General features: G+C 41.4%; 1 protein-coding gene across 12 annotated transcripts in view; it reads right to left on the reverse strand.

Annotated features, from left to right (window-relative positions):
* Positions 1-24,727, reverse strand: part of NCOA2 (nuclear receptor coactivator 2) — a 291,623-nt gene that overhangs the window by 53,944 nt on the left and 212,952 nt on the right. For all 12 annotated transcript variants that reach the window (XM_058699787.1, XM_058699793.1, XM_058699792.1 and 9 more), the window contains 3 exons: positions 9,089-9,192; positions 4,991-5,168; positions 1,910-2,098 (listed from right to left, as the gene is read on the reverse strand). In XM_058699787.1, coding sequence (XP_058555770.1) covers positions 1,910-2,098; positions 4,991-5,168; positions 9,089-9,192 — 471 coding nt within the window. The remainder of the gene's footprint in view (positions 1-1,909; positions 2,099-4,990; positions 5,169-9,088; positions 9,193-24,727) is intronic.

Genomic DNA, 24,727 nt, shown 5'->3' on the forward strand with positions numbered 1-24,727 from the left:
TAGTCCTTGTGAGAACTCTACGAGGCAGGGATAGTATCATCACCATTTAACAGAGGAGAAAACCAAAGCACCAAGTTTAAGCAATTTGCCCAACACCATACAAAACTAGTGAAGCCACGATTCGAATCTGAGCACACCATGGCTCAGAAACCCTACTCTTAGGCCATACCGTGTTAATTATCTAGAACCAGACTTTAAAGGTACAAAAGTGTTTAAATACACAGCACAGAGTCACACATTAGGTCAGTTACATCTTTTTTCTACCACTTTAAGAACAGTATCCTAGATGGGTGAGTTAGCAGCACGTACTCTGTTGCATAAAAAGAAAAAAAAAAAATCCCTCAACATTGCATACCTAGGGAAAAACTTAGTTTTGAAAAATTATGCCACCTCTGAGAGCCCCATTACTTTTCAATAAAATTTAAATTACAAATTACTTGCATATAAAACCAAAAGAAATAACTACAGAACTTCCTCAACTTACAATGGAGTTATGTCCTGATAAGCCCATCTTAAGAGGAAAATACTGTAAGTTAAAAATGCATTTAAAACATCTAAACTACCAAGCATAACTTAGGCTAGTCTACCTTAAATGTGCTCAAATACACACAGTCCACGGTTGGGCAAAATCATCCACCACAAAGCCTATGTTTTAATAAAGTGCTGACCATCTCATGAAATTTATTAAACACCATCCCGAAAGCGAACAGCAGAACGGACACGTGGGTATGGAATGGTTGTGAGTGTACCGGTCGTTAACCCTTGGGATCGCGTGGCTGACTGGGAGCTGCAGCTTACTGTCGCTGCCTGGCATCCTGAGAGAGCATTGTAGGCATATCGCTAGCCTGGGAAAAGAGCCAAATTCAAAACTTCAAAGTATGGTTTCTACCGAATGTGTATCGCTTTCGCACCATTGTAAAGTTTAAAAAAAAAAAAAAGTAAGTCAAACCACCGTTAAGTCGAGGACGTTCTGTAGTATTTAATGCCAATCATGATTCAGGCATATTCCTTTAATCCTTACTACATTCTGATACTGATGCTCTTGACTCCCCTTGATAAGAGGGTAAACTGTAGGCCAGAGAGGTCAAAAAACTTGCCCAAAGTCACAGAGTTCGTAAGTGGCTGACCTGGCCTGTCTGACTACAAAGCCCACAAGATCTCCATTCACCAGCGCTCCTCTACACCTCCTCTCTTGCTACGCACGCAGTAAGCATTCTTCGGCACTGCTTCATATTAGACAGTGACCCTCTGCGGCGTGGCGTGGCTCGCTTGGAGGGCACGGGGGTTGGACACTAATCAGCATCTCCTCAGGGGGGTGGGCCTACGAGCTTGAAGTCCTCTCCATTCCCCACTCCCGTCTCTAGCCTCTCTCAAGTATCATTCTATCACATACACCATATCCTGGACCCTGCATCCACGGATAAACTAGATGGAATCCATTAACCCCTGGAAAGTGTATGAAACAAGTTGTTTGTACTTATGCCTTTTTCTAGGCCTGTGGCTCACAGTAGACATTCAGAAGAGCTTAGGATCCCTGGGAGGTTTAACCACTAAGAGAGCTTCTCTAGTTAGGCAGCTGCTAGTCACATGTGGCTACGTAATCGTAAACTTAATAAAGTAGAAAAGTCGGTTCCCCATTTGCATTATTGAAACACCAAATGCTCAACAGCCACAAGCAGCTAGTAGGGGCCGCCCTGGACAGCCATCACCGCGGAACATTCTATTGGACAGTGCTGTTTTACAGACATAAAAATTGAATTCGTCACAAAAATTAAGTAGGTGAAAAGGATAAAGAAACCACGGCTAAATTTTTCTTTGTGTGGCCACTAGTTTTAGATAATGAAGAGTGAAAGAAGCAGCACAGGAATAAATACACAGATACATACGAAATATCCTGATTTTGCCCTACCTTCTCCTTCTTCTTTGATGGACTTTGGTTGAGAGACGGCAAAGCACTGCATAGTTTCATATTTCTGATGTGCTTCCTGGTTGTCGTGACCTTCCTCTTCCGAATCAGGCAAAGGTTTTACCAGCATCCGGCAATTAAAGGTATGGCTGTTCCGCCTAGGAGGCTCGCCAGACCAGGATCCCCCGTTCACTGAGTGAGGCGAGAGCAAGCCGAGAATTACCGAGGAACTAACATCAGACTCACCGCTGCCGAATTATCAAAATGATGCTACTGTTTTAACAACCTGGGAACACTCTTGGGATTTTCAAAATAACTTTTACACTTCTTACCCTTCACCCTGACTCCTTCCTTTCAAGCGCAGGCGTTGGTTATTTATTACTAGCATACAGTTCTTTCTTTTTGTGTTTCCCTTGCTTTGGTTTCTTGGAAATTTAGTTCCACCTACTTGTATTCTAGTGTTAGATATGTTACCCCCTGCTCAAAAATCTGTAGCTGGCACCAACTGTAGCATGCATTAAGTTCTTTAAAAGGATTTGGACCTTACAAGGATAAAAGTTCTTTTAAAAGGTCAGGAAAAGGAAAGCCACTCAAACTGATAAATCAAATCTCAGTAACCAGCCGCACCGTATCCATCTAAGCAGATCTCCCACGTGGGGCAGCACAAGCCTCCCCCACGGTCCTCCATACTCGGTCCTGTGTGGACACCTTTGCTCCTGCGACCTTCTCTAAAGTGTTCAGCTGCCTCTATTTCTCCCACCCAAATGTAGCCTGCTCTGAGGCCAAGATCCCTATACTGCCTCCTTTCGCAGATCTTTTCTTTTATAGAATTTTACAGAAAAAAAATTTTTTTTTAAAGTTTATTTATTTTGAGAGAGAGAGAAAGAGCGAGCAGCAGTGGGGGAGGGCAGAGAGAGACAGAATCCCAAGCAGGCTCGGCACTGTCAGCGCAGAGCCCGATAACGGGCTCGAACCCATAGACTGTGAAACCAAGAGTTGGACGCTCATCTGACTGAGCCACGCAGGCACCCCGAATTTTATAGAACTTTTAGTGTATATTTTGTAACTTGACTGTTGAATGACTCTATTGTAGCTTTTTTTTTTTTTTTCCGTTTCATGTACATTTCCTCAATTAGACTGAAAACTCCTTGCAGATGCAGTGCTAATGTCATTTATTTCTTATCAAATGAAAGACTACTTCACATGTCTTCTGCTTTGGTGTCCACACTCAGAAATGTGTGTATTACATCAGGAGAGAGGTAGTGACAGAGGAAAGACTACTTTTGGGGAAATGCACTAGTGAATCAAGAGAAACAAAAGAATGACTGATTTTGAGGATTAATGCTTCTGGATCGCCTGATCCACTTTCTCCTTCTACAGAGGAGAAAACTGATGAGAAAGATGCTCAACGACTAGAAGAGCTGGAATCTTTTCTTTATTCTTCCTTATGCTCTATCTAAAAAATATGATGGCCAGTAGGACAATGAAAGGGGGGGATCACAAAAAGGGCCAGCGAGAAGATCAGCAAACATACCCTCAAAACTCACTAGCTGGAAAACACTTAAAAGGACATCTAGGTGTTCTGGCGAATGCAAGGCTAAACCCATAGCCGCTGGGCTGTGAAGGAATGAACAAGAAAACACACTCTAGAAAGAAAAAAGGAAATTTCAAGTTAACTGCAAGAAGCTGTTCTAGAATTATAGAAGGAGTCACAGCCAGCTTTATGCGCCTCGGCAGACGTGGGGGATCTGTGTCACCGTCAAGTGTTCTGCAAGCTCACCCACGAAATGGAGACTTACACGGAGAAATCAAAGAAGAAAGAAAAAAGAGTTCTTATTACCTCAGGTTAATAAGGAATCTTAAAATATAAAAAGAGTACAATGTGCAGTAAGGAAAAGAGCTCTTCAGACAAGTGGATTAATAATATCAAATTAATAACATAGGTCCTTTGAGGAAGTCATAAAATTACTGAAGAGATTTGAAAATATTAGTTACTTGGAATGAGAAATCCTATTTTCTTGTTCACTTACTAGAGAATATAATTAAAGAATCTCACACGAGTATTCCTATGTTTTGTATTACTGTTGCAGTCACTTTGAACAAAGGGTTATCGTAACCAAGGAAAAGAGAGCCATAATGGAATTTAAAAGGGCCTTCTTCTATTTACTGTGGTTAACAGTAAGACCAGCTAATAGAAACAATTTGGAGAAAAAAAAAAAAAAAAAAAAGAACAGAAATACTTGCTAACTCAGGAAGGACCTGACCTTATTCTGTCCTGAAATATGCACTTCCTTTTATCTGTGAAGATGTTCTTAGCATCATCAGTCTAAGCGAGAATATTAAAAAAGAACCACTCAGTAAGTGGGAACGGCGATGCCCCGGAGCAGCGGCTAAGGTGGGTCCATGCTGTGAACCGCCCATGTTCCGATGTGGCCCTCAACATTCTCGGACGCTCCCGGACAGCATCTTCCAGATGAGGTGGAGTCAGGGATGTGAAACGGGGTAAGGAGGCAGTTTCTGAGGGGGACACCTGCACAGCCACCGGAGCGTCTGGGAAATGAAAGGGCCCATTTAGGGCTCCCAGGCTGATAGCATTTGAACCTCTATATGCCACTTGTTCCTTAACATTTTATTTTTAGAGTACCGTACGCACCCACACGCGTACTCCCTTCACAAGACGGACTCAGGGTTTTGTTTCTGTGAAGTCAAATTCTCAAACTTCTCATGACCTTCTGCTTCTTAATCATGTGGAAAAAGCACAAAGCAGGGTCGGCTGGCACTGGATAGAGAGGGAGGCAATGTGGCACCCTCTTAAAAAACCACAACACAAACCCCATGAAAACAGTTGCCACAGGAGTACTTTCCATCTGAATTCTCTTCATGTACTTTAAAATTGAGGATCAAGACAATCATTTGTTCAAGATCACGATCTGCAGATGCCCTTTTCTCCATGACTTTTAAGTTTAAACACTTAATCTAAGCATCTCTAAAAGTACCCAGTTACTGACGTAATACAGTGCTACTTTACCCTCCAACCAAGACCACGTGTGTATGGGGCGGGGGACCCGGCAGACCATCATTTACCTATAGACTTTGGCAGCAGGTTTTTGACAAATTCAGTGTGGTCCCCAACATGCAGGATGCTATATACACTTTTGTTCATCAGCTCCTCTTGGTTATACCTTAGGTACTGTGTCACATTTTCTGAAACAAATACAACGTTGCCTTCCAGATTCACCACAAAGAAGAACCCATCAAGGGCCTGAGGGAAAAGGCGCAAATTGTGTTAGACATGATACAACAGAAAATCATATGCAGTTGTTAAGAAGGGCTGATCCCATTAAAGGAAATGTATAATTCACATATAGATAGAGAAGAGATTTCTCTCTTGCCCCTCTCTTAGTTTTTAGGAACAATTAGCACATTTTCTCTTGGTGAAATTATTCCATCTTAGTAAGTGGGAGAGACCCTAGATCAGGGTTTCTTACCACACACTAAATGACCAACATTACTCTGTTATTTTATCAGAAGATAATAATTACTGCCAAGTAAGTACAGGCATTTATCTATATTTTCAAAATTATATTGGTGGACTCCACACGGCCCCCGACAACAACATTTATGTTACCAACCCAAAACAAAGTAATTATGTTGTACAGTTTCTCATGTAATACAATGGGAGGAAGGGGTCATTGCTAATTTCCCCTCAGTTTAAAGAGAAAAAAAAATTAAACAGACCCCGATTTGATTACCTTTAAAGCTGCCAGGGTTTAAATGGAAAGAATTGCAGATGATCTCAAAAGCCAATCCTCTATGGTTTGGGGAAAGGGTCTGGGAAGTGTCTCTCTGATATGGCAATGGGGACCACAGGTGGAGATGTGGCCAGCACTGTCCCAAGACTGGAAGGGGACTTGACGTTTGGATTTTGACAGCGAGAACTGGAAAGCGAACTAACTGTGCCCTTTTCTACTACTTGTTCTCCAGGCCATCGAGATGCAGGTCCCCAGTCACCCAGATAACATTAGTGCTTTCCCATAACGTGTGCTTGGCCTCACTCCTTGCTGTTGTCATGCCAATCTAGATTAGGGAAGGACAGAAAGGCTCTAGGATCATTTCAGGAAATGAACATAATAAGAATAACTACTGAGCATGTTCACTGTGCCTTAAACACATTATGTCATCTTAATATTTACAACTCTGGAAGGAATGTCTTCTCCAATTTACAGAGGAAGAAACTGAGATTCAAAGAGGTCAAGTGGCTTGTGTAAACTCTTGAAACTCGCCAGTGGCAGAGCTGGAAAACTGGAATCCAGGTGGACCCGACTCTACAGCTCATGCTCGGGATTACTAAGTGGCAGAGAATTCAATTTTGATATCTACCCCAGTCTTTTCCTACCATGTTCACCTCGGTGAGGCAAAAGTTGGGAGTTCAGGGAGTTTTTCTTAGTGACTCCTCCTTTCCATTTCTGATCCTGGCTTGTCAGATCCTGTTTTATGGATTAGGTGAACGATCAGGACTAGAGAAGGCTTGATATTGATCAGGCGTACCTCGAAACAGGGTCAGCTGGTTTACCCAGTTTATGTCAGTTTCTCCGTGCTATGTGTTTGTGTTTACGACTGTTTTTAACATGAATGTTACAAGTGTATATTGATACAACAATGTGTATGGATGGGGCATGAAGTATTTACTTTTATCCTAGTTTGCTTTCTCCTTATTATTTAACAGGTTCCTATTTTGTGAGCTTTTTGGGAATATATTCCATCTTTAATTCTATTTTCTTCACAAAACTAAGTGCTCTCTCAAATTAGAAATGACCATAAGGCACCAGTGAAAAGCTTTTTTTTTTTTTTTTTTAAATATAACACCATTCGGTTTTAAGTTTTTCTTAAATATTCTGTCAGGTTTTACCAATTGTATAACTAATTTTGCAGGGCAAAGCAAGACTGTATGGAGATGGCCTCCATAACAGGCTGGCACCAACCCCTAAAAAACCTCGTGTGAGTATGTGTATGCAGGTGTACGTCTGGGAAGGGTGAAAGGAAGCAAGTCAGCTGTTTAGTTATGTGCCACGTATCCTTTTAAACTAACTGCTTCGGATATACATTCACAGGGATTTTCATAATTATATTACTTACAGTTCACTTTTGAAAGTGCAAACAGCTTCTCATATGTTTTGTACCATGATAAAAAGACTGATTTGTAGCATAGTATAACTGAAAGATGAAAGTGTTTCATCTCATGAGACTGTGTTTTTTTTAAAAGCACACTATGATATGCTCTGATGAAAAAAGCTGACATTTGGTTTTGTTGCCTAGCAACCACTATGCTATGATGTAAGCATGAGTGTGCATCTATGCCTAGGAACAGCTCAACGGGAACAAGTTTTCCCTGTTCAAATTATTCCATGTAAACAGGGAAAAACACTTAAATTCAAACTTTAAGTCACTAGATTCAGGCATTAGCTCTCTAACATACTCAGCACTAAGGTCCTGCTGCTATACAAGTACTCAAATGAGTACAATGAATTCGCTGAAGACTACTTTAAAACAGCAAAAACGTTGGTTGGATTTTACGAGAGAAGGCCTACTGATACCCAGCCATCGGATGTCTATAATCAATGACCGTGCGCTCAGAGGGCTTTGCATCACAGCCTTGGGGTTACTCCAAACATTTCGCTTTTGGAGCTTCAAAAATCTTCCCAGAAGTGCTTACCCTATTTTAACCTTCTCCCGTGCAAGGAATAAACACAGATATATGAGAATTTCCTAATAATATAATAATCTAATAATTCAGATTATGATTTTCAAACCAATTTTGTTTATAATTCAAAAAATGTTCCCGGGAACATAATCTACTTTCATCTAATTCTAAATAATCCACCCTGTCAGAGGTGTCTTATCTGTTTCTAAGAACCAAGCAGGAAGTAGCACTCTCTGGCCTTCCTTGTTGACTCTGGAAAATCAGGTTAAGTGTATTCATGCTTTTTCCCTGAAAATTGTAGTTGGATACCGTCAAGCCAGCGATTCAAGAGAAATAAGCAAGGGGCCACACGAGGTCATTTAAAGCCTTTTGGCTAGCAGGCCCAGCTCCAGGAATTCCGTCATTTCTAAATACCAGGACTGGGTCAGATGGTCTTTACTTTTTTTCAAAAGTCCCCCCGCCCCCCACCCCCCGCACTTCCACCTGTGAGATAAATTTTCACAGAGTTAGATTTTCTAAAACAAAAACAAAAACCCACAATCACAAGTGCCAGCTAAAATAAAGGAGGGCAACAACTGGTTACCTTCGTTTTAAAAACCCTAATTTCTCACATACGTACGGCTGCTGCTGCGAGTCACTGCTCCCACAGTGACAACGCTGCCAGGCTCCCGGCCGTGCAGTACTTTTCAGTCTCATCCTATCGCCAGCAGAGTAAATTATCCTGAGAACTGACATAATTTATGTCTCCGGGCTCCTCTGCTTCTTGTTATACATTCGCTGACATTTTTTTTTCCCTCATCTTACCATAGCCCACATCTTGAATTTTAATTTTGGAATAGGTACAGCAAAGCACTTGGTGTTTAATACTGTGCTAGTTCATAAAATAGGAGAGCCGGACTCTACAAATTCTAGACAGTATTCTGGTCGTAAAACTCCCGAAAGTTAATCAGCAACAGGGAGTTAAGACCAACCACTACGTTTGTGATGCTTATCTTAATAGTTCTGCCTTTACTTCAGTTCTCATCTTTAGGAGAGGAGCTGGTTTGAAGCAGCATAAAGAAAAAGCGGAAGCCTCTACTTGGTCCTCAAATTTTAACCTGCACATATAGGCACGTGTATACGGCATAATATAAAGCCTAAAAATTGGGGGAACATTTCAAACGGAAACTCTATCGCAGAAGTTAACGGGACTCGTGGACATGGTTTTCCAAAATGAATGCTCAACTGGCAGTGAAAGTCTGTCCATTCGTATTCTAATCCAGTTCGTTTAATTCTCTATTATCGCCCTGAAATGTATATGTGCTGAAATGAGGAGCTAGATAAACACGTGTTAGCAAGCTCAACAGGTCAGCGGTACCCCAACCTCAAGACTGAAAATTAAGCGTAGATTGTCCTTACATTACATTCGCCTGAAAATTCAACATAATAATGTGAAGATCCACAACAGCATAAAGTACAGAACGAAAATGAGGGCGTGCTACCTCAAGCATCATGGGCCCCAGCGCATCCTTGTCGATGACGCCCTGCCCTGTTGATGACACATCTGACTTCTGTACTTCATCTATGTTGGCAGCTGCTGCTTTCTCTGCAACAAACAGAAGCGTGAATTCAATGGCACTGCTTTTTCAAGGACAGAATGACACAGAAACATTTGTATTGTAATGATTTTTTAAATCTCTAGTGGAATCAGACGTGGCTATAAAAGAGTTAGAGTCCATCCCCACTGCCGCTGAATGGGGGAAACTGCTGGAAACAGGAAGCAGAACATTAACTTTTCACCTCCAGAACCTGTGGCTCAGATCCCCTCTCAGGCAGTGGCTAAAATGAGTTTAGTGGTCTCAGGCTGGTCCCCGACGAGCCTTTTTTCTTTCCTAGATGACAAAACCGCCAAACACTATGGCACAATTAGTCTCCGCTCAGGGGACTCTGCAAACTAGGATAACGGAAGGCCTGCTGTTCAGAATTCGGTAGCACATTCGGAGACACATCTCCACGTGTTTGAAGGAACAAACAGGAGTCCTAGCTTGCTACCGCTGCCCCCAAGTGACATGCTGTAACAAGTGCCTCGTGGGCTCTCCTCCTGCTCCACCTCCCATCACATTCACAGTTAAAGCGGCCTGAAGGCTGGCGGTCCCTGTCTGGTCGAAGGCGCTGAACGACTTCAGGCAGAGACCAGAGGCACCCTATCAAGCCCCTAGAGTTCAGGGGCCGCCCTTTTAGGACAGGAGGCACCACATATGCTCCGGCTTACAATGTACCAGGCAGCGTTCAGGCCTGGAGGCCCTGGGGAAATGCCCCTCATGGATAATTCTCAGAGAATAAATAGATGTCCAGTCATCAATACTTATGCAAACTAGTTATTTCAAGAACGCCAAAAAAAGCTTAAAACATAACAGATACGTATCGTCAACTTGCTAGGAAACAACACAAAAACAATGTGCCAATTATTTGCACCTGAATAAATTATATCCTTGTTTACACTGAATGTTATCATTGTAATTAAATGCAAATAAAGAAAACCGTAAATCCGTTTAGTACTTAGAATCAACCTGCTCTCATGACCTTGATAAATTTTGCGGCTGCTGCGGCGGCCTCTTCTTTTTTTTTTTTGAAAAAAGTTTTTACACGGTATTCTAAAAATCTGGAAATCTGAATTTGTACCTGAGAACCTAGAAAATAATTGGGAATCGCAGGTCCTCCAAATCTTGCCACTCCCAGGACGGAGCACTCCCACGTGTATACTTATCAGGGGAGAAGGGAAGGTGACCACTGTAGTTCAAGTGTAAGTTCAACTCCCAACTTTTCAAGGCCTTAGTACGTGCCTTCCATGCATCATGGACTGTGACAGGGGTAAATGGAATGTCATGTAAAACACACTGTAAAAACTATAAAGTAGTGGGGTGCCTGGGTGGCTCAGTCGGTTAAGCGTCCGACTTCGGCTCAGGTCATGGTCTCACGGTTCCTGAGTTTGAGCCCCGCGTCGCGCTCTGTGCTGACAGCTCAGGGCCTGGAGCCCGCTTCGGATTCTGTCTCCCTCTCTCTCTGCCCCTCCCCCACTTGTGAGTGCGCGTGCGCGCTCTCTCTCAAAAATAAACATTAAAAAATTTAAAAACTATAAAGTAGTTTACAAATAGAACTTACTACTAGCATACTTGTATTAGTTCTTCCTTACTGAATGCCAAATTTAGTAACTTCTTTGCAGAGCTTATCATATGCGGACTGTATCTGCTTTTTCAATTACTATACTCCTAGATCACCTCCTAAGATCTAAATAGATCTTAGATCTTATCTGGTAGCCTTTCTAGGTCAATATTGTGAGGATCTGTCAGTCTTCATTTTGGTCGTTTCTTTGCTGCCATCCCCAGTTCTTGATTGTTAGGCACCTTACCCCCTTGCTTTATCTGCAGACTCGGTCTCAGCCCAACTCCTCAGCCTCAACTGGGACAGGACGTACCTCAGGCTCTCCAGACAGTTATTGCCGACGACCCTCCCCCACCATCCCCATTTGCCTAGAGTCATTTTCATTGCCAAACATACTCCAAGTAAACGCATACTGGGGCACGTAATTTTCTTTTTTCTTTGCTACTTCACTCTGTAAGGCTACAGATTTCTCTACAGTTTCCACTCATTTTGCTACCCACCAGTCCAGGAATAGGACTGACCCCATCACCTGCTGCTTCATCTAATTTAGCAGCCGGTACTGTGGAGGTCCCAGCAGGCTTCGGGCCTAAGGATCCTGAGTTTCACTAATACTAAATTTTAAAACTCATAAAATAGATATTATATATTTACGTGGTCCTACTGCATCCTAATTCATTTTTTGTCTTTGGTGTTGTGGCAGCGTGAAGTGACGTGCTAACATCCCGCAGAAAGAGTAATTTGCACCCTTTGCTCTAATCTCCTCACTGTTGACAGGAGCATCGTGCTCCCATCAGTAACCTCTTTCAGTAGCAGTGGTGATTCTCAAATCGGAATGGTGGACATGAGAAGACAACCTCCCCAGAGAGGATCTACCAGAATTTGCAGACTGAAAAAGCTTTCTTTGAATGACATTCTGATGTATCTTCCTAGGAAGGTATCTTGTCCTCCCCACTTCCTGCAGTGAGAATCACAGTCCAGGAAATAAACAGTATGCTACCCCACCAGAAGATAGATTTTATGAAGGCGGCACTGTATCTGTATCCTTAATGGGCACTGTCCCTATTTCAGAGCAGGTTTTCATTAAATATTTGGTGGCTAACAAGACTAGATCCACCTTGGGCACTTATTCCCAGAAACGTAGGAGGCAACGGGGGCATGGGTGGGTGGGTGGGTGGGTGGGTGAGATGGGGTGGAAAAAGGAATAGATTTTCCCCTTTAGGTCTAAGGGTCCTCCAGGGTGCAGAGTGAGGAATGGAACAGGTAGGCAGGGTCAGAAATATGGGAGAAAGGGTTTCCTGAGGAGATAAATCATCTTGCTTTGCCTTACTCAATAAGTTTTAAGGCATCTAATGTTGTCTCAGGTCCCCATTTCTCTTATCCTTCCACTGTTAAAACTGGTGGCTTTATCCTTTTCAAAGTATGGATTGATTAATTCAGATTACTCTTGGGGGAAAGTGACTCATAAAGCACAAGCTACTAATCACAAGGGCAACTCCGTACCTACTGCTGACCGCCAGAAACCAGCAGGTGATTTGTCGTATGCGATTCTGAGAGCACAATAGTAAGAAACTGTTGTTTGCTGGGGGTCTATAATAATGCTGTTTGTGGGGCAAAATAAAGAGAAAATAAGAGTGTCTGTGACAATCCATTTCCAAGCCTTTTAAAGACCATCAATATACCTTGTGAGATATTTACATTTTGAGGATCTGATCATCGTTCTGAAGACCCAAGTTTTCCTAAATTCATCCATTAATATTTTGTAGAGTTTAAAGAACAATTTAAAAGTAATCATCCTGAAAAATTATTTGTAATACTAAGACATGTCATTTTTTTCCTCTTTATAATATCCAACTGCTCAGTCTTTCAAAGGAGAAAAGCAGTCAACAGGAAGTCACGGAGAGTGAGTGGCCATCATGAGGAAGTCACCAGTAACACCGGGATCTATTCAGCAGTCTCTTCGTCTCTGTGTCTCAGTGTCTCGCTCTGCCTGTGGTGCAAGTGGAGTGAATAATCCTTGTCAGCTGAGAGATTAAATCTAGCTGGGAGGGCAAAACAGTTACAATCGAACTAAATGAGAGCAATTTAGGGATAATTGCAAGGAACTCACTTTAAGTTCAAAGAAGAGATAAGGATCGTTGGACACAGACGAAAATATTTCACGTACGTTGTAACTGAGTTGGACCCGGCAGGATAAGCAAGTGGATGGCAGACAAGAGCCTGACACGGAAGCCGGTGGGATGGACACGTGGCATCTGGCCCTGAGGAAGTTTCCACTGTGCCTCTGGAAACCAGCGCTAAGGAACACTGGCAAAAAGTCCATGTAAGCTGGAACCCTAGGAATTCCCGACTAAAAATGAAAACAGCACATTAGGGGTCGCCTGGGTGGCTCAGCCGGTTGAGTGTCTGACTTGGGTCAGGTCATATCTCACAGTTGGTGAGTTCGAGCCCCGCGTCGGGCTCCAGCTCGGAGCCTGGAGCCTGCTTCGGATTCTGTGTTTCCCCTCTTTCTACCCCTTCCCCGCTCATGCTTTGTCTCTCTGTCTCTCAAAGATGAATAAACATTAAAAAAAAAAAAATTAAAAAAAAAGAAAACAGTGCATTTTTCACAAGATCAACTTGAAATTGTATTAGGGGATCAAGTGTTTTGAAAGAAAACTCTAAATGAGAGTATTGATTATTTGCAAGAGAACTTTTAAAATGTTGCAATATTTACACAATATTCATGTAACTAACAGAACGGGAAATTTTCACTATTCGCAGACTAAATATATGAGACGAAGGGTCAAGAAGTTAGGGCTTTTCACTCCCGTCCTCACTACATGTTTGTATGTATGCATTTCAACTAATTTGTCATCTAGTATTCAATTCTGTATTGAATTTGTGCTTTGATAATTTCTCAGTATTAAAGAGAATAAAATCAGTAATATGAAACGATACAAAACACACAGAAGTATGGCTTTACTAATGTAACTGAAATCTAAATTAAAATGGCCACGAATTTGGTTTTGGGTACTTTTCATGAAGTAATTACTACTTCTGTTCAATGTTCAGCTGAGCCTTGAAATTAAATAGGAGGAAGAAAAGGGCTCCAGTGAGAGATACGTTATTATGATAACCGGACATATACTGGTATCTTGATGGAGCCTTTCAGTAATGAGTATGCTATTTTTATGTGCCAGATATAAATAAGCCCAAATCCTTAGATATATTTATACTTCTGTAAGTACAGCATTACTATACTAAAATACACTACTTAATATTTTTAAATTAGGCAGTTTTCTCAGTGATCACAAATTGTATTTACTTTTCTATATTTTGCATCCATTAACCATAAAAATATATTCTGTTACAAAAATATCCTTCCGTAAACGCAAGAGTAGAAAGATGTGTTGAGAGTAGACAGAGTTTCATATGGTCAAAACCTTATGAAATCCATTATAGATGGAACTCTTAAATTGGAAAAAGAGATGATAAAATTTAGTTTTCTGAGCCTATGAAAAGATTTCTCCTTCATGCCTTGACTGCTATTTCTTCTTGCTACACTTAAACCATTATTCTTTTTAGATAAAAAATATGACCTAAGAGAGTAACAATGAAAATAATAATTCCATCCCTTTCTTCCTCACTCTCCCAAAAGATCAAAATATCATAAAACAGCTATGATCTTTTTAATAACAGTTTTACAAATGCAAAACCCAAGGATGCCTCTGTAATCTTTCCCCGAGTGTCCCTGCCCTCCTGGGTGGTTGCTCTCAGTGCAATCCCATCCGGTTCCTTCCTCCATTTGCCTGCACTCCAGAAATCCAATACCAATTAATTAGATTTCCAGTTTCAAAGCAAAGAACAAAACCCTATCTCTTCAGGGACTGTGTTAAGATGAGTCATACCACAAACTGGGGGAAAATCATTAATATTATATTCCATATGCTTTTCTTTACAAGTAATTATTGTTCATGTTTTCTCTTAGAACAAAAGGAAAAGCGAATAGGGAAGCATTTGATCTCTAGAAACGTAAGTGATTTTAAAATACAGGTATTTTTTGAAGCAGCTGGATTAAATTGCTCCTTATCACTGGCATCTACCAGGCATAGATTTGAAAGTAAAATTTAAGTTTCTGGTGAGAACAGCAACAAATCAGAAGCTGTGATCTTAGCAAAAAAAAAAAAAAAAAAAAAAAGAAAAGAAAAGAAAAGAAAAAAATGTATTTATCTTAAAAAAACTATAGTTAGCTATTTTCAAATTATGGGTTTTTTTTTTATTTTGTTTTGTTTTTTAAAGATCTTTACATGTTCTTTTAAGACATCCCTTATTGATTTTGGTAACTTACTCAATCTTGTAATGTTAGGAGTCTGATCTATTTGTTTATTAGACAACTGAACTGAGAACATACATACATACATTCAAAGGTTCTTTCCACAAACCATTACCAGAACAGAGTCCTATTTCCTCTCAGGGATGGTGGTCATGGCTCAAGGGACAGCCACCTAATTGCTCTAACTCCGGCACTGATGACTTAGAACCCTAAACGCTGTTTAACGTCTGCCCATTAGGGGGACGGGGCGACGCAGCTGTTATGAAAGATAACGGGAAGAACTTACTTCTTCATCTTTTAAAATATCATCTGAAGAGACTGGGGAAAACTTGTGGAAATTAGTCTATGTTTAAAAAGGCAGAATCCAAACAAACATCAATGATTCATTCCGTAAAAATACATCAGATGAAAGATAATCCACAGGATCTTTACACATCTATAGAGAACTTTTAGCGCTGCCCATGTTTGGATGCCCCTGACATGTGAAGCCAAGGAGGAGTTTAAAAGTTATTTGTACGTTAGGTCAAATATGAGGGTAGTTGCTTTTATCGAAGCAGTGCTACTGAAAGTATTAGAATCTTTGACTAAAATGGAACCTGATACTTTATGCAGGCTTTATAATTAGTTCCACTGCTTCCAAATGAGTAAAATCACTCACCCAGAAACTATCAATTTTTCAGTAGATTGACGTCAAACACAAGTCTAATCACCTCCACAACAAACTGTAAGACTCTAGTGGGAATAGATCCACAATTCTCGTCTTTTCTTGCATTTAGGGGCTGGCTGACTTCAGGTGAAGTGACTGTCAAACCTGGCAGTAGTGAGACAGTCGAGGAGCGATGTCACGGAGACAACGACAGGCGATTTCTGGCCGAGCACCATAGATTAAATATTACAGGAAAAGTTATGTAGCATCTCAAAGGTTCTAGAAGGTAAAACCAGAGAATTATGCATCTGCACCAACTAAAATTAGAAAAGCTGCCATATGGCTCTGTGAAGCCAGCAGCACATTCTTATTCATTAGGAAGCATTCTGCTAACATAAAAACACAAGGCCCTTCCTGTGCTCTCCAAATGTGTTTATCTTTTCAACATTAATGCACTATATATCATCAAGCTGGTGAGACCTCCTGCCGTGCATATTAAAACCGCGCAGCTGCACGTTCTTTAGCAGTGGGAGGAACCTAAGCCCCAAGTTGCCTCCCTCCTTCCACACTGAGCTTCTTGTTAACATATCATGGTCTCCCTTCGGCAAGAAGAAACAGCAAATGAACCAATCTCAAGGCTATCTCCACCGGGCAGACCCCCTGGCCCCCAGCCTCCGCGCTCTGCTTCAGAGAAAGCAACATGTTTGGTTTTGGTTTTCATCCACAGTAAGGCACGACTGCTTAAACACACCCGACAACCATGCCCCAAGTTTGAAACGTAAAGGCCCTACTTTTAAAATTAATGTACCGCGCTTATCGAGAGAGAACACAGTAACCAGAATAGACTCTAGGTATTAACTGGCTAAAAATGTTTTTGTCTTAAGAACTCTATCGTTGAAGCTGCTATCGCCAATATATAATTTTATTTAGTTCCCCACTTCATATATTACGTATCAACGCGTTGTTAGGTAAAACAGGCCGTGGATAGCCTTTCGTAGTAAGCTATGTGAGTATGTAACAATTTGTCTAAAATCTCTCTTTTACATAATCTAAATACGCCTGTGCTGTGGGACCTTACATTCACAGGTCACAGAAGGTGAAACAAAATCAGACACACAGGGAACCGCACAGTGAAAGAAGCCTGTGTACAACCATGGAAACACGGCCTCAGGAATAGTGCAAGTTCATTAACGGGAAGGCAACAAGTACACGTCACTAAGTTATTATGTGAGCATTCATTCATCCCCCAGTGCGACTGCGGTAGGTCTCCACTCGAATTTTCTTCTGCCGCGGGGCCCTGTGAGATGAAGGCACAATAAAATCTGGAAACTGCTTATTCAGGGTTCATTCTAACTCACTAGGCTCTGCTGGATAAGGTTTTAGAAGTCATCCGAATAAGGAAACGGAGGAATCATAATTTGTTCAGAGGCCGAACAGTGAGACTGAGGCCAGATGAAGGCAGGGAAACAAAAAAAATCAATGGGTGTGAAAGACATGAGAAGTGAGGTAAAGTTCTAATTCAGCACTAAGAATACGTAAAGGCAGCATTCTCAAAAGACCAAACTACACAAATGTTTCATTTCTTTTCACATACATACGTTAACGCAAACAAGGCCAACAAAATTACATTATAGGAGCACTTAATAAAGTTTCTGATAAGATATGGAAATGACAGAAAAAGCTGTCTCTAAAACTCTTTAGGACGTTGGTCTAGGAAGTGCAAATATTTTATCTCCCAAATCATTCTGTTTATTGGCACAGCGAGCACCACCTCCCAATATTCCTTATACTCCAGCAGTATTTATCATACATCTCCCCAAATGCATCATACTGTTTCCAGATTCTAAGCATTTTCTCAGACTGTTCCATTTGTACAGATGCCCTTCCAACAGTTCTCTTTTAAGACCCCATCACTGTTCCAGAAGCTCATTACAATCAAGCCAGGTATCTTCCTCTGTGTTTCTGCAACGCCCTGTGTCTACTCCCATAGCAGTCTACACTCATCCTAGTGTTTCAAAATGTTTGATTTGTTTTCATATCTTTCCCTTTCACTACATTCTTGGCCCCTTGGCTATCAGAAATATATTCTTGGGGCGCCTGGGTGGCTCAGTTGGTTGAGCATCCGACTTCGGCTCAGGTCATGATCTCATGGTTTGTGGGTTTGAGCCCCACATTGGGCTCTGTGCTGACAGCTTGAGGCGTGGAGCCTGCTTCCGATTCTGTGTCTCCCTCTCTCTGCTGCTCCCTGTTCGTGCTCTCTCTCTCTCAAAAATAAATAAACATTAAGAAAAAAAGATATTCTTATTCACTGCCTGGCATATAGTGGGTGCTCAATAACATTGGGTTAATATTGAAGAGTTCCAAAGCTGTAGCTGAAATTCAGTATAGCCATGATCTAAAAATCACCAATGCCTCTTTAGAGGGATCTGTCTGAAGAGCCTTACTGCGTACTTAACATAATGGAGATTTATTTTAAGACTCTGATTTTGGGACTCAATGTATCAGGTAGAAAAGGGATGAGAAAAAAGGTCAGAGCCCATGTGCTAAGGGCATCAAGATAATTCCTATGGTGGTCAGGCCAATTGGGAAACCATTTGGTGGTGGTTGTGGAAGTCATCAAGGCTCTTTCTGAAGATGAAAGAAAACAAAAACAGACCCACTTTATTAATCCAGATTATCACTAGGAAAGTTATAACTTGCGTCATAAAAAAATAGTAGTTTGGGCATCACGGGAGTTTTAATCAGACTCTAGGATATCCCCAGCCACTCTTAGCGTTGAAGAAAATAGACCTACCTAGGTAGAGTCCTACAAATCTCCTACCTGCCTGGGTGTTTCCTCAGGTTTCTTGTTCTTTCTACACACTGGGCAGGGAGAAGCCTTGGCCTCTAAGGGTAAGGTCACCGCCTAGGCCAGGAGACCCATCTAGAAAGAGGAAGAGCTAAAATTCCTGGAGAGGCCTGCAAGGTTCTTTTCTTAATCAACTTGGTTCACCCCATGGCTAACGTAAAGCTTATTACCACCAGAATGACATCCGATAAAAGCACAGGGAAGAAAGGGAAGAGCAGTGGGGGTGAAGGAAGGGAAGGAGGGCTGGTTCCTCTATTTCCCACTGTCCCTTGTTGCTGACCCTGCCATGAATCCCCACTTCCCTCTGACTGCTCACAGGACTTCAATCTCAAGCCTCTGCTTCACCTCAGTGATGGATGTTCGGTGACTCAAAACCCTCCCAGAACCTGACCTTCATTTGTCCCTGGGGGGCATTCTTCCACATCTAGTGTCCTTTGTGCTCCCCACTTCCCTCACGGACATGCACCTTGCTATCCGGCTCATGTTATGTTCTGCTTGTCAGACCTGCTGGTGCTTCTCTTCTTATGCTTTTCTTCCAGCTGGGTATTTGCTCCCTCCAGTTCTCCGCAGACGCAGGACCCGAAGCCTATGCCTGCTAAACAGACTGCGACAGCTAGTTGTATGGCTGTTCTTCCCCTTTCCCCCGACCGTGATTCTAACAGTACCACAGGGAGGCCACGATTCCCTCTTTCATTCTGCCTACGAGCATCTCTCCCCAGGCCCCTCGCTGGCAGGGTCGGCTTCGGCAATTACGGGAGGGCCTCATGAGCGTGCTTTTTAAAAAGCAGGTGTTCCCAATTTCAAGCACCTAATGCAAGAAGCTGATAATAGAACACAGAATCATCCAATTTAGAGACCTAAAACATTAAATTATGCTAAATCATATCATCATAGTAGAGAAAGCAAAGCACTGATAACAATGTAAGAACTCCGTGTAAATATGTGTTGTGCTGTGGCTCTGGCCAACCGCAGAAGCAGGAGGAAACAGAGCTGAGGGGAGGGACCTGGCCATCAGGATTCCCGAGAACTAGAAGGTAAATGCAGGGTCCCCGGCAAGAGTGCTCCGTGGACAGGGACCAGACAGGCCCAGCGCAGCCAGTGTCCACTCCCAGGGTCACGAGGCACGTGAAGGCCCAACTCTAGAGGCGGGCTCCAGAAGATCTCACCCTCCATGACCACCAGAATCACCTGTGGGCGAAAATCTCTGGTAGCTAAAGATGAGGTGCCTTCGGCATCAACTCGTCAGGTTAATTACTAAGACGTAAACATGAGGTAGTTCCTATGTGAATGTTTAGGGAGGAAAAGAAGGGACTATCTCTGGTCTAGTCTCCAGCATTTCAGGCATTCTGAACAATCACTACAGGCAAAGTCTACCATTTCCTGTGAACCTGTAACCATCACCACTGGTTGTTGGTTGTTTCAATAATCCTTCTCTGTATGTTTGCTTATGCTCTTCCTGGTTCAAAAGGGTGGTTTTTGCTTTAAGTTGTTGTTCCCCATCCCCCCTTTTCTTTTTTTAACCTATTAGTAACCACATATGGAAGTGAGGCTGGCTACCCAACAGTTTAAAAAAAATACACACAACATAAATACAAAACCTAATAAAATTTTATATGTTTATTCCAGAGAAAGCCAGCTTGGGAAAGTAACCAGGTTTATTCCCCAGGGCTTTAGGTAGGAAGGAAGGAGAAAAGAGAAAAGCGTACAATCATGGGTCTAAGAAGAACTTCACTGTCAGAAGGTCTATGTTCTCTAAACTGGAACTTTTGTGGGAAGAACTACACGAAGTATCATTCTTAGGCCACACAGAAACAGAAGATTAATCTATTATATTCAAATGCTTGAAACAGTTTTGATTTGAACTCACAGTTTTACATATAAAACTGTGAGTATCCCCATCCTCTGGGAACTCACATTGGTCCTGGTCTTGCGAACTTGGGCTATATACCAAGGCAGTGCAATGATCAGGGCTGACCATGTAGAATAAGGTGCAGGGAGGGGCACAGCTGTTATGAGTGATTCATGTTCTGTGCTAAGGTCACCACGGCCCTCTTACAGGCAAGAGCTGTCACCTTGGGATGGCACCTAAAACTGTCCCGACCAAATGTCAAGTAGAGCCTGGTAAAATAAAGGGTCTGACTTGTTTTGAAGGCCAAATATATGCAGCTTCAGAATTTTTTAAAGTAAGGTTTGCCTATACAACCGAGAAACCTGATCTGTATTCGTACATTTTCAACACACGTACCCAAATTGTCTGGTTGCAGTGAGTGATCACTGTATTTAGAGTAAGAGATTAGGTGAAAAGAAAAAAAAAGACTGGGAGACATTTGGGAAATAATTCCAAAGTAGATCTTCCTAATTTCTAAAATATGAAGTTTCGTTATCACCATCAGAGTATCCTAAGTTCAAAAAACATTCTAGAGAAAGAGTTCCCGTTAAATATCCATCCAATACTGTGTTTCATAATGACGATAATAGATTTAAATACATCTTTAACGTGACCCTTTCAATACCCTATGGCATGAAAATTCTCCAGTTTAAGCAGGAGTGGCAATGAATCATCAACCAACTTTCCACAACTATTTAAAGCAGTAGGCAATTAAAAAGAAAACAGGGGTCAGCTTCACTCAGACACTGACATGCCTCGCTGGGCAGTAGAAACCGACAGAAGAGCCTGTACATTTCAAAGCCCAGAAAAAGTATGGACTAGAATCGGTCACAATTTGCATGAAGAAGTTAAAGTGAAATTAAGAAAGGCTGACATTTACAAAGACCCCTAAACTTGGTGTCCTAACGACCTTTTCTACAAAGGAATCCTCTCCTTTATGTATGGTCCTATGATTCTCCAGCAAATTTTGTGAGTTAAGGGGAAAAATATGATATCTCCATAGCAATTCCATAATTCTCTTGGATTTTGTATCATACAGCGCTCTCAGATACAAAGACTTTTTAAGGAGTCAAATCCACTTGCAAGAAATTATTTAAAGTATGACAGTTTTGCTCTCCCATAAAAGTTAAAAAGTTTAAGCCACAACTGAAAGACTTACAAATGAGTGCTGTGGCTATCTGATGGATAAATCAAAAAGAAAAATCCTTACGGGGTTAATTTTGATCCTCCACATAGGCCATGAAATATATAAAAATTAACTACCTAGTTATGTATTAAAAAAAAGACATAATAATAATTAAGTTACTTCCTATCAAATTAACTGGTTTAAATTAGTTTAAGATTATAGCTTTGTTTTACATATATTGGCCAAGAGATAAGTTTCCCCATCGTTCTACAACCCTTCAAATAATGAAATAAAATCTTCTTAAAATGTATTCTTCCCCTTTTCAATTTTAATGATCACTCCTAAGCTTCCAAATGCTAGATGATTCAGCATGATGCTGTCATCAAGACTTCAGAGAAGTTCTACCCAGTGGCATTCTGAAACGGGTTTAGCTCGAACACAGATGCATGGGTTGAATTCCAGAGACCTGCTTTGGGAAATCCTGCCTGCCAGGGGATGGCTCATAGGTGAGGCCGATAAAGTGGCTGAAGATGTCAGATATGACACCTGGGCAGGTCCGGTTTTGAGAGCCGGAGCAAGAGTAGGCATAGCTATTCCTCTGTAGACGTAAAGTCTGGGCTAGAAGATGATGCTGTACTCACGCCATCTGGAACTTAGCTGTCTCTCAAGCATACGGTCTTAGGTTTGCTTCTTCAAGATGTACTGTTTGTTATTTTTTTTTGTATCAATGGACAGTGGGCTTCCCAGATACTAGAATGGTGGCAGCTGTTAGCTCAGTATTGCCAAGGAAAATATTTGGCTGCATACAGGGTTTCCCGAGAGCAAGTTAGTACATGACCTCAATCTTTTCCAAGCTTATCATAATGCTGGAAGGCTGTGCTGATTCAGCAAAGCAATCTATAATCGCTTGCAAAATGCCCCTGCCTCACAGGGATGTTATGAAGCTTAATAAGATAATGCATATGAAGCACTCTGAGCCCCACAGAAGGAAGGCACTAAGTAATAATACTCTGCATTTATAATTACAAGCAGTCTCACAAAGAACCCAATAAACTTGTCCACAAATTACAAGTAAAGACTACTTTAAATAATTTAACATAAATAATTGTGTAACAAAGGAAATGTGAAATCACTCATGTTTAAAAAGCGGAATGGACGTACTTCACAAGGCTAAGTCAAAATGAAAAAAATAGAGCTAGACACGTTTCTACTAAAAGAAAATTACAATGTGATAAAACAGAAATTGAATCAGAAACTTGTAAGAGTATGTTTTACTGAAGTCATCTTCAGACGTGGCTATTAATGAATTAAATTTAGTATCACTTCTACGGTTTTCTGCCAATAGACTTAATTTTTAAAAATCAAAGTCAGTGTTAATCGTAATAAATTTCTTCAGTTATGAACGGTAATGCTGAAAACATAAATTTTAACTCTCATTGGGACCAAACACGAGTATTTTACCAATGTAATTCTCTTTCTTTTTAAAATATTAAAATCACGCTGCTCTCCACCCCACCCCCATAGCATTGGTCTCCTGGCTGGCAAACACCTGTTTCCTGTTCCTCTGGACAAGCCCAGGCAGAAGAACACAATGCACGAAAGTCCACTTTAATGACGGTGTCTCCAAAAGAGCAGGCCAGGCTGAGCTGGCATCACTGGATTCTCCGGTGCCACTATCTTTACTGAATAGTGACTGGGACTTTTTAGGTACCTGGTGTCATTTCCTACAGGCAATCTTCCAGAAATCTCAGAGGATCCAATTTTTTTACTCTCTGTTCCTCCATAACACTGCCATAGCATCACTTCCTACATCATACAGAAATCATGTGATTTGATCTGGACCCCCTCAAACTGTTGAGGCCTTTAGCCGGAAGTCGTATTTTTCATTTTTGCGTCGCCATTCTCCACCACAACTGCTGACCCACGTAGACACCCACTAAGAGGGAGCTGAACTGACTGCCCACTCTGGAGAAAGCAACGGGAGTCTTGCCAGTGGTCTCGGTAGGTTGTATAGGATCAACTCCAAGTATACAGATGGAAAAAGCGATTTCACTTTCTGATTTTTATTTGTAATTTTGTTTTCAGAAAGGTAGTATTTTATGTTTGTAAAGAAAACATAAATCCAATATTAGATGGTGAGGACGCACAGATGAAAAAGACAGGCCTTGCCCTCCTGTGAGTTTAAGGCATACTTCGATGGTTAAGCCAAGTCCCGAAATGGAGTTAGCCCATTTTCTCTGTAAAGTGTTGTGGATTTATGCAATAAAAGAAAAACGAAATTTATAAATTTGTAAGTCTTCGAAGGTTTTTTATTTATTTAGCTGGAAGACTCAGCTTCTTTGGAGAGCTAAGTTCAGGAAACAGCATTGATCCAGATGCTGAATGAAGAGAGACTCTAATTATCTAAGATTTCACTAAGAATGCTTTCATCAGAGGCTGAACATGGCAAGAGCTGATTACTTACCTCAAAATAAACTTCCATCAACACACCAGGAACAATGCATACACCTCAGGATGTTAACGGGGCCTAATTAGTTCTCTGAAGTGTAGCAGCTCAAAAGAATTTTGGAAAATAAAAACGTGAAGGTTAATGATCTTTTGTATTATCCTCTTAAGATAAACCCAATTGCCAAGGAAATTAGACTTACAGGTCTCAAAAATTCAGGCTGAGAGCAAATTCTACAGGCATAAAAATAATTTGTCAATTTTTCAAAGTTAAACCATTGGTGAACTTAAAACAGAAAAACTAAAAAGGTGCCTATAAGACGGGCCACGTATGTGTTCCTCCTAACAAAAGAATGAGTCAGGAGTGGAGCTAAAACACAAGTGTCGATCTTTTCTTTCACTTAATATGAAAATCAGGAGCTCAATTTTATTTATTTTTTTAGTGTTTATTTATTTCAAGAGAGAGACAGAGTGCTAGTGGGGGAGGTGCAGAGAGCGAGGAAGACACAGAATCCGAAGCAGGCTGCAGGCTGTCAGCACAGAGCCTAATGTGGGGCTCAAACTCATGAACGGTGAGATCGTGACCTGAGCCAAAGTAGGACACCCAACCAACCGAGCCACCCAGGTGCCCTAGGAGCTCAATTTTAAAATCTCAATTCCAAAGGAGGAGGATTCATACAGTGCGCGGACAGAACCTACGGGGCTCCTCATATT

Source organism: Neofelis nebulosa, chromosome 14, assembly GCF_028018385.1.
Source record: "Neofelis nebulosa isolate mNeoNeb1 chromosome 14, mNeoNeb1.pri, whole genome shotgun sequence".
Classification (NCBI taxonomy): Eukaryota; Metazoa; Chordata; class Mammalia; order Carnivora; family Felidae; genus Neofelis; species Neofelis nebulosa.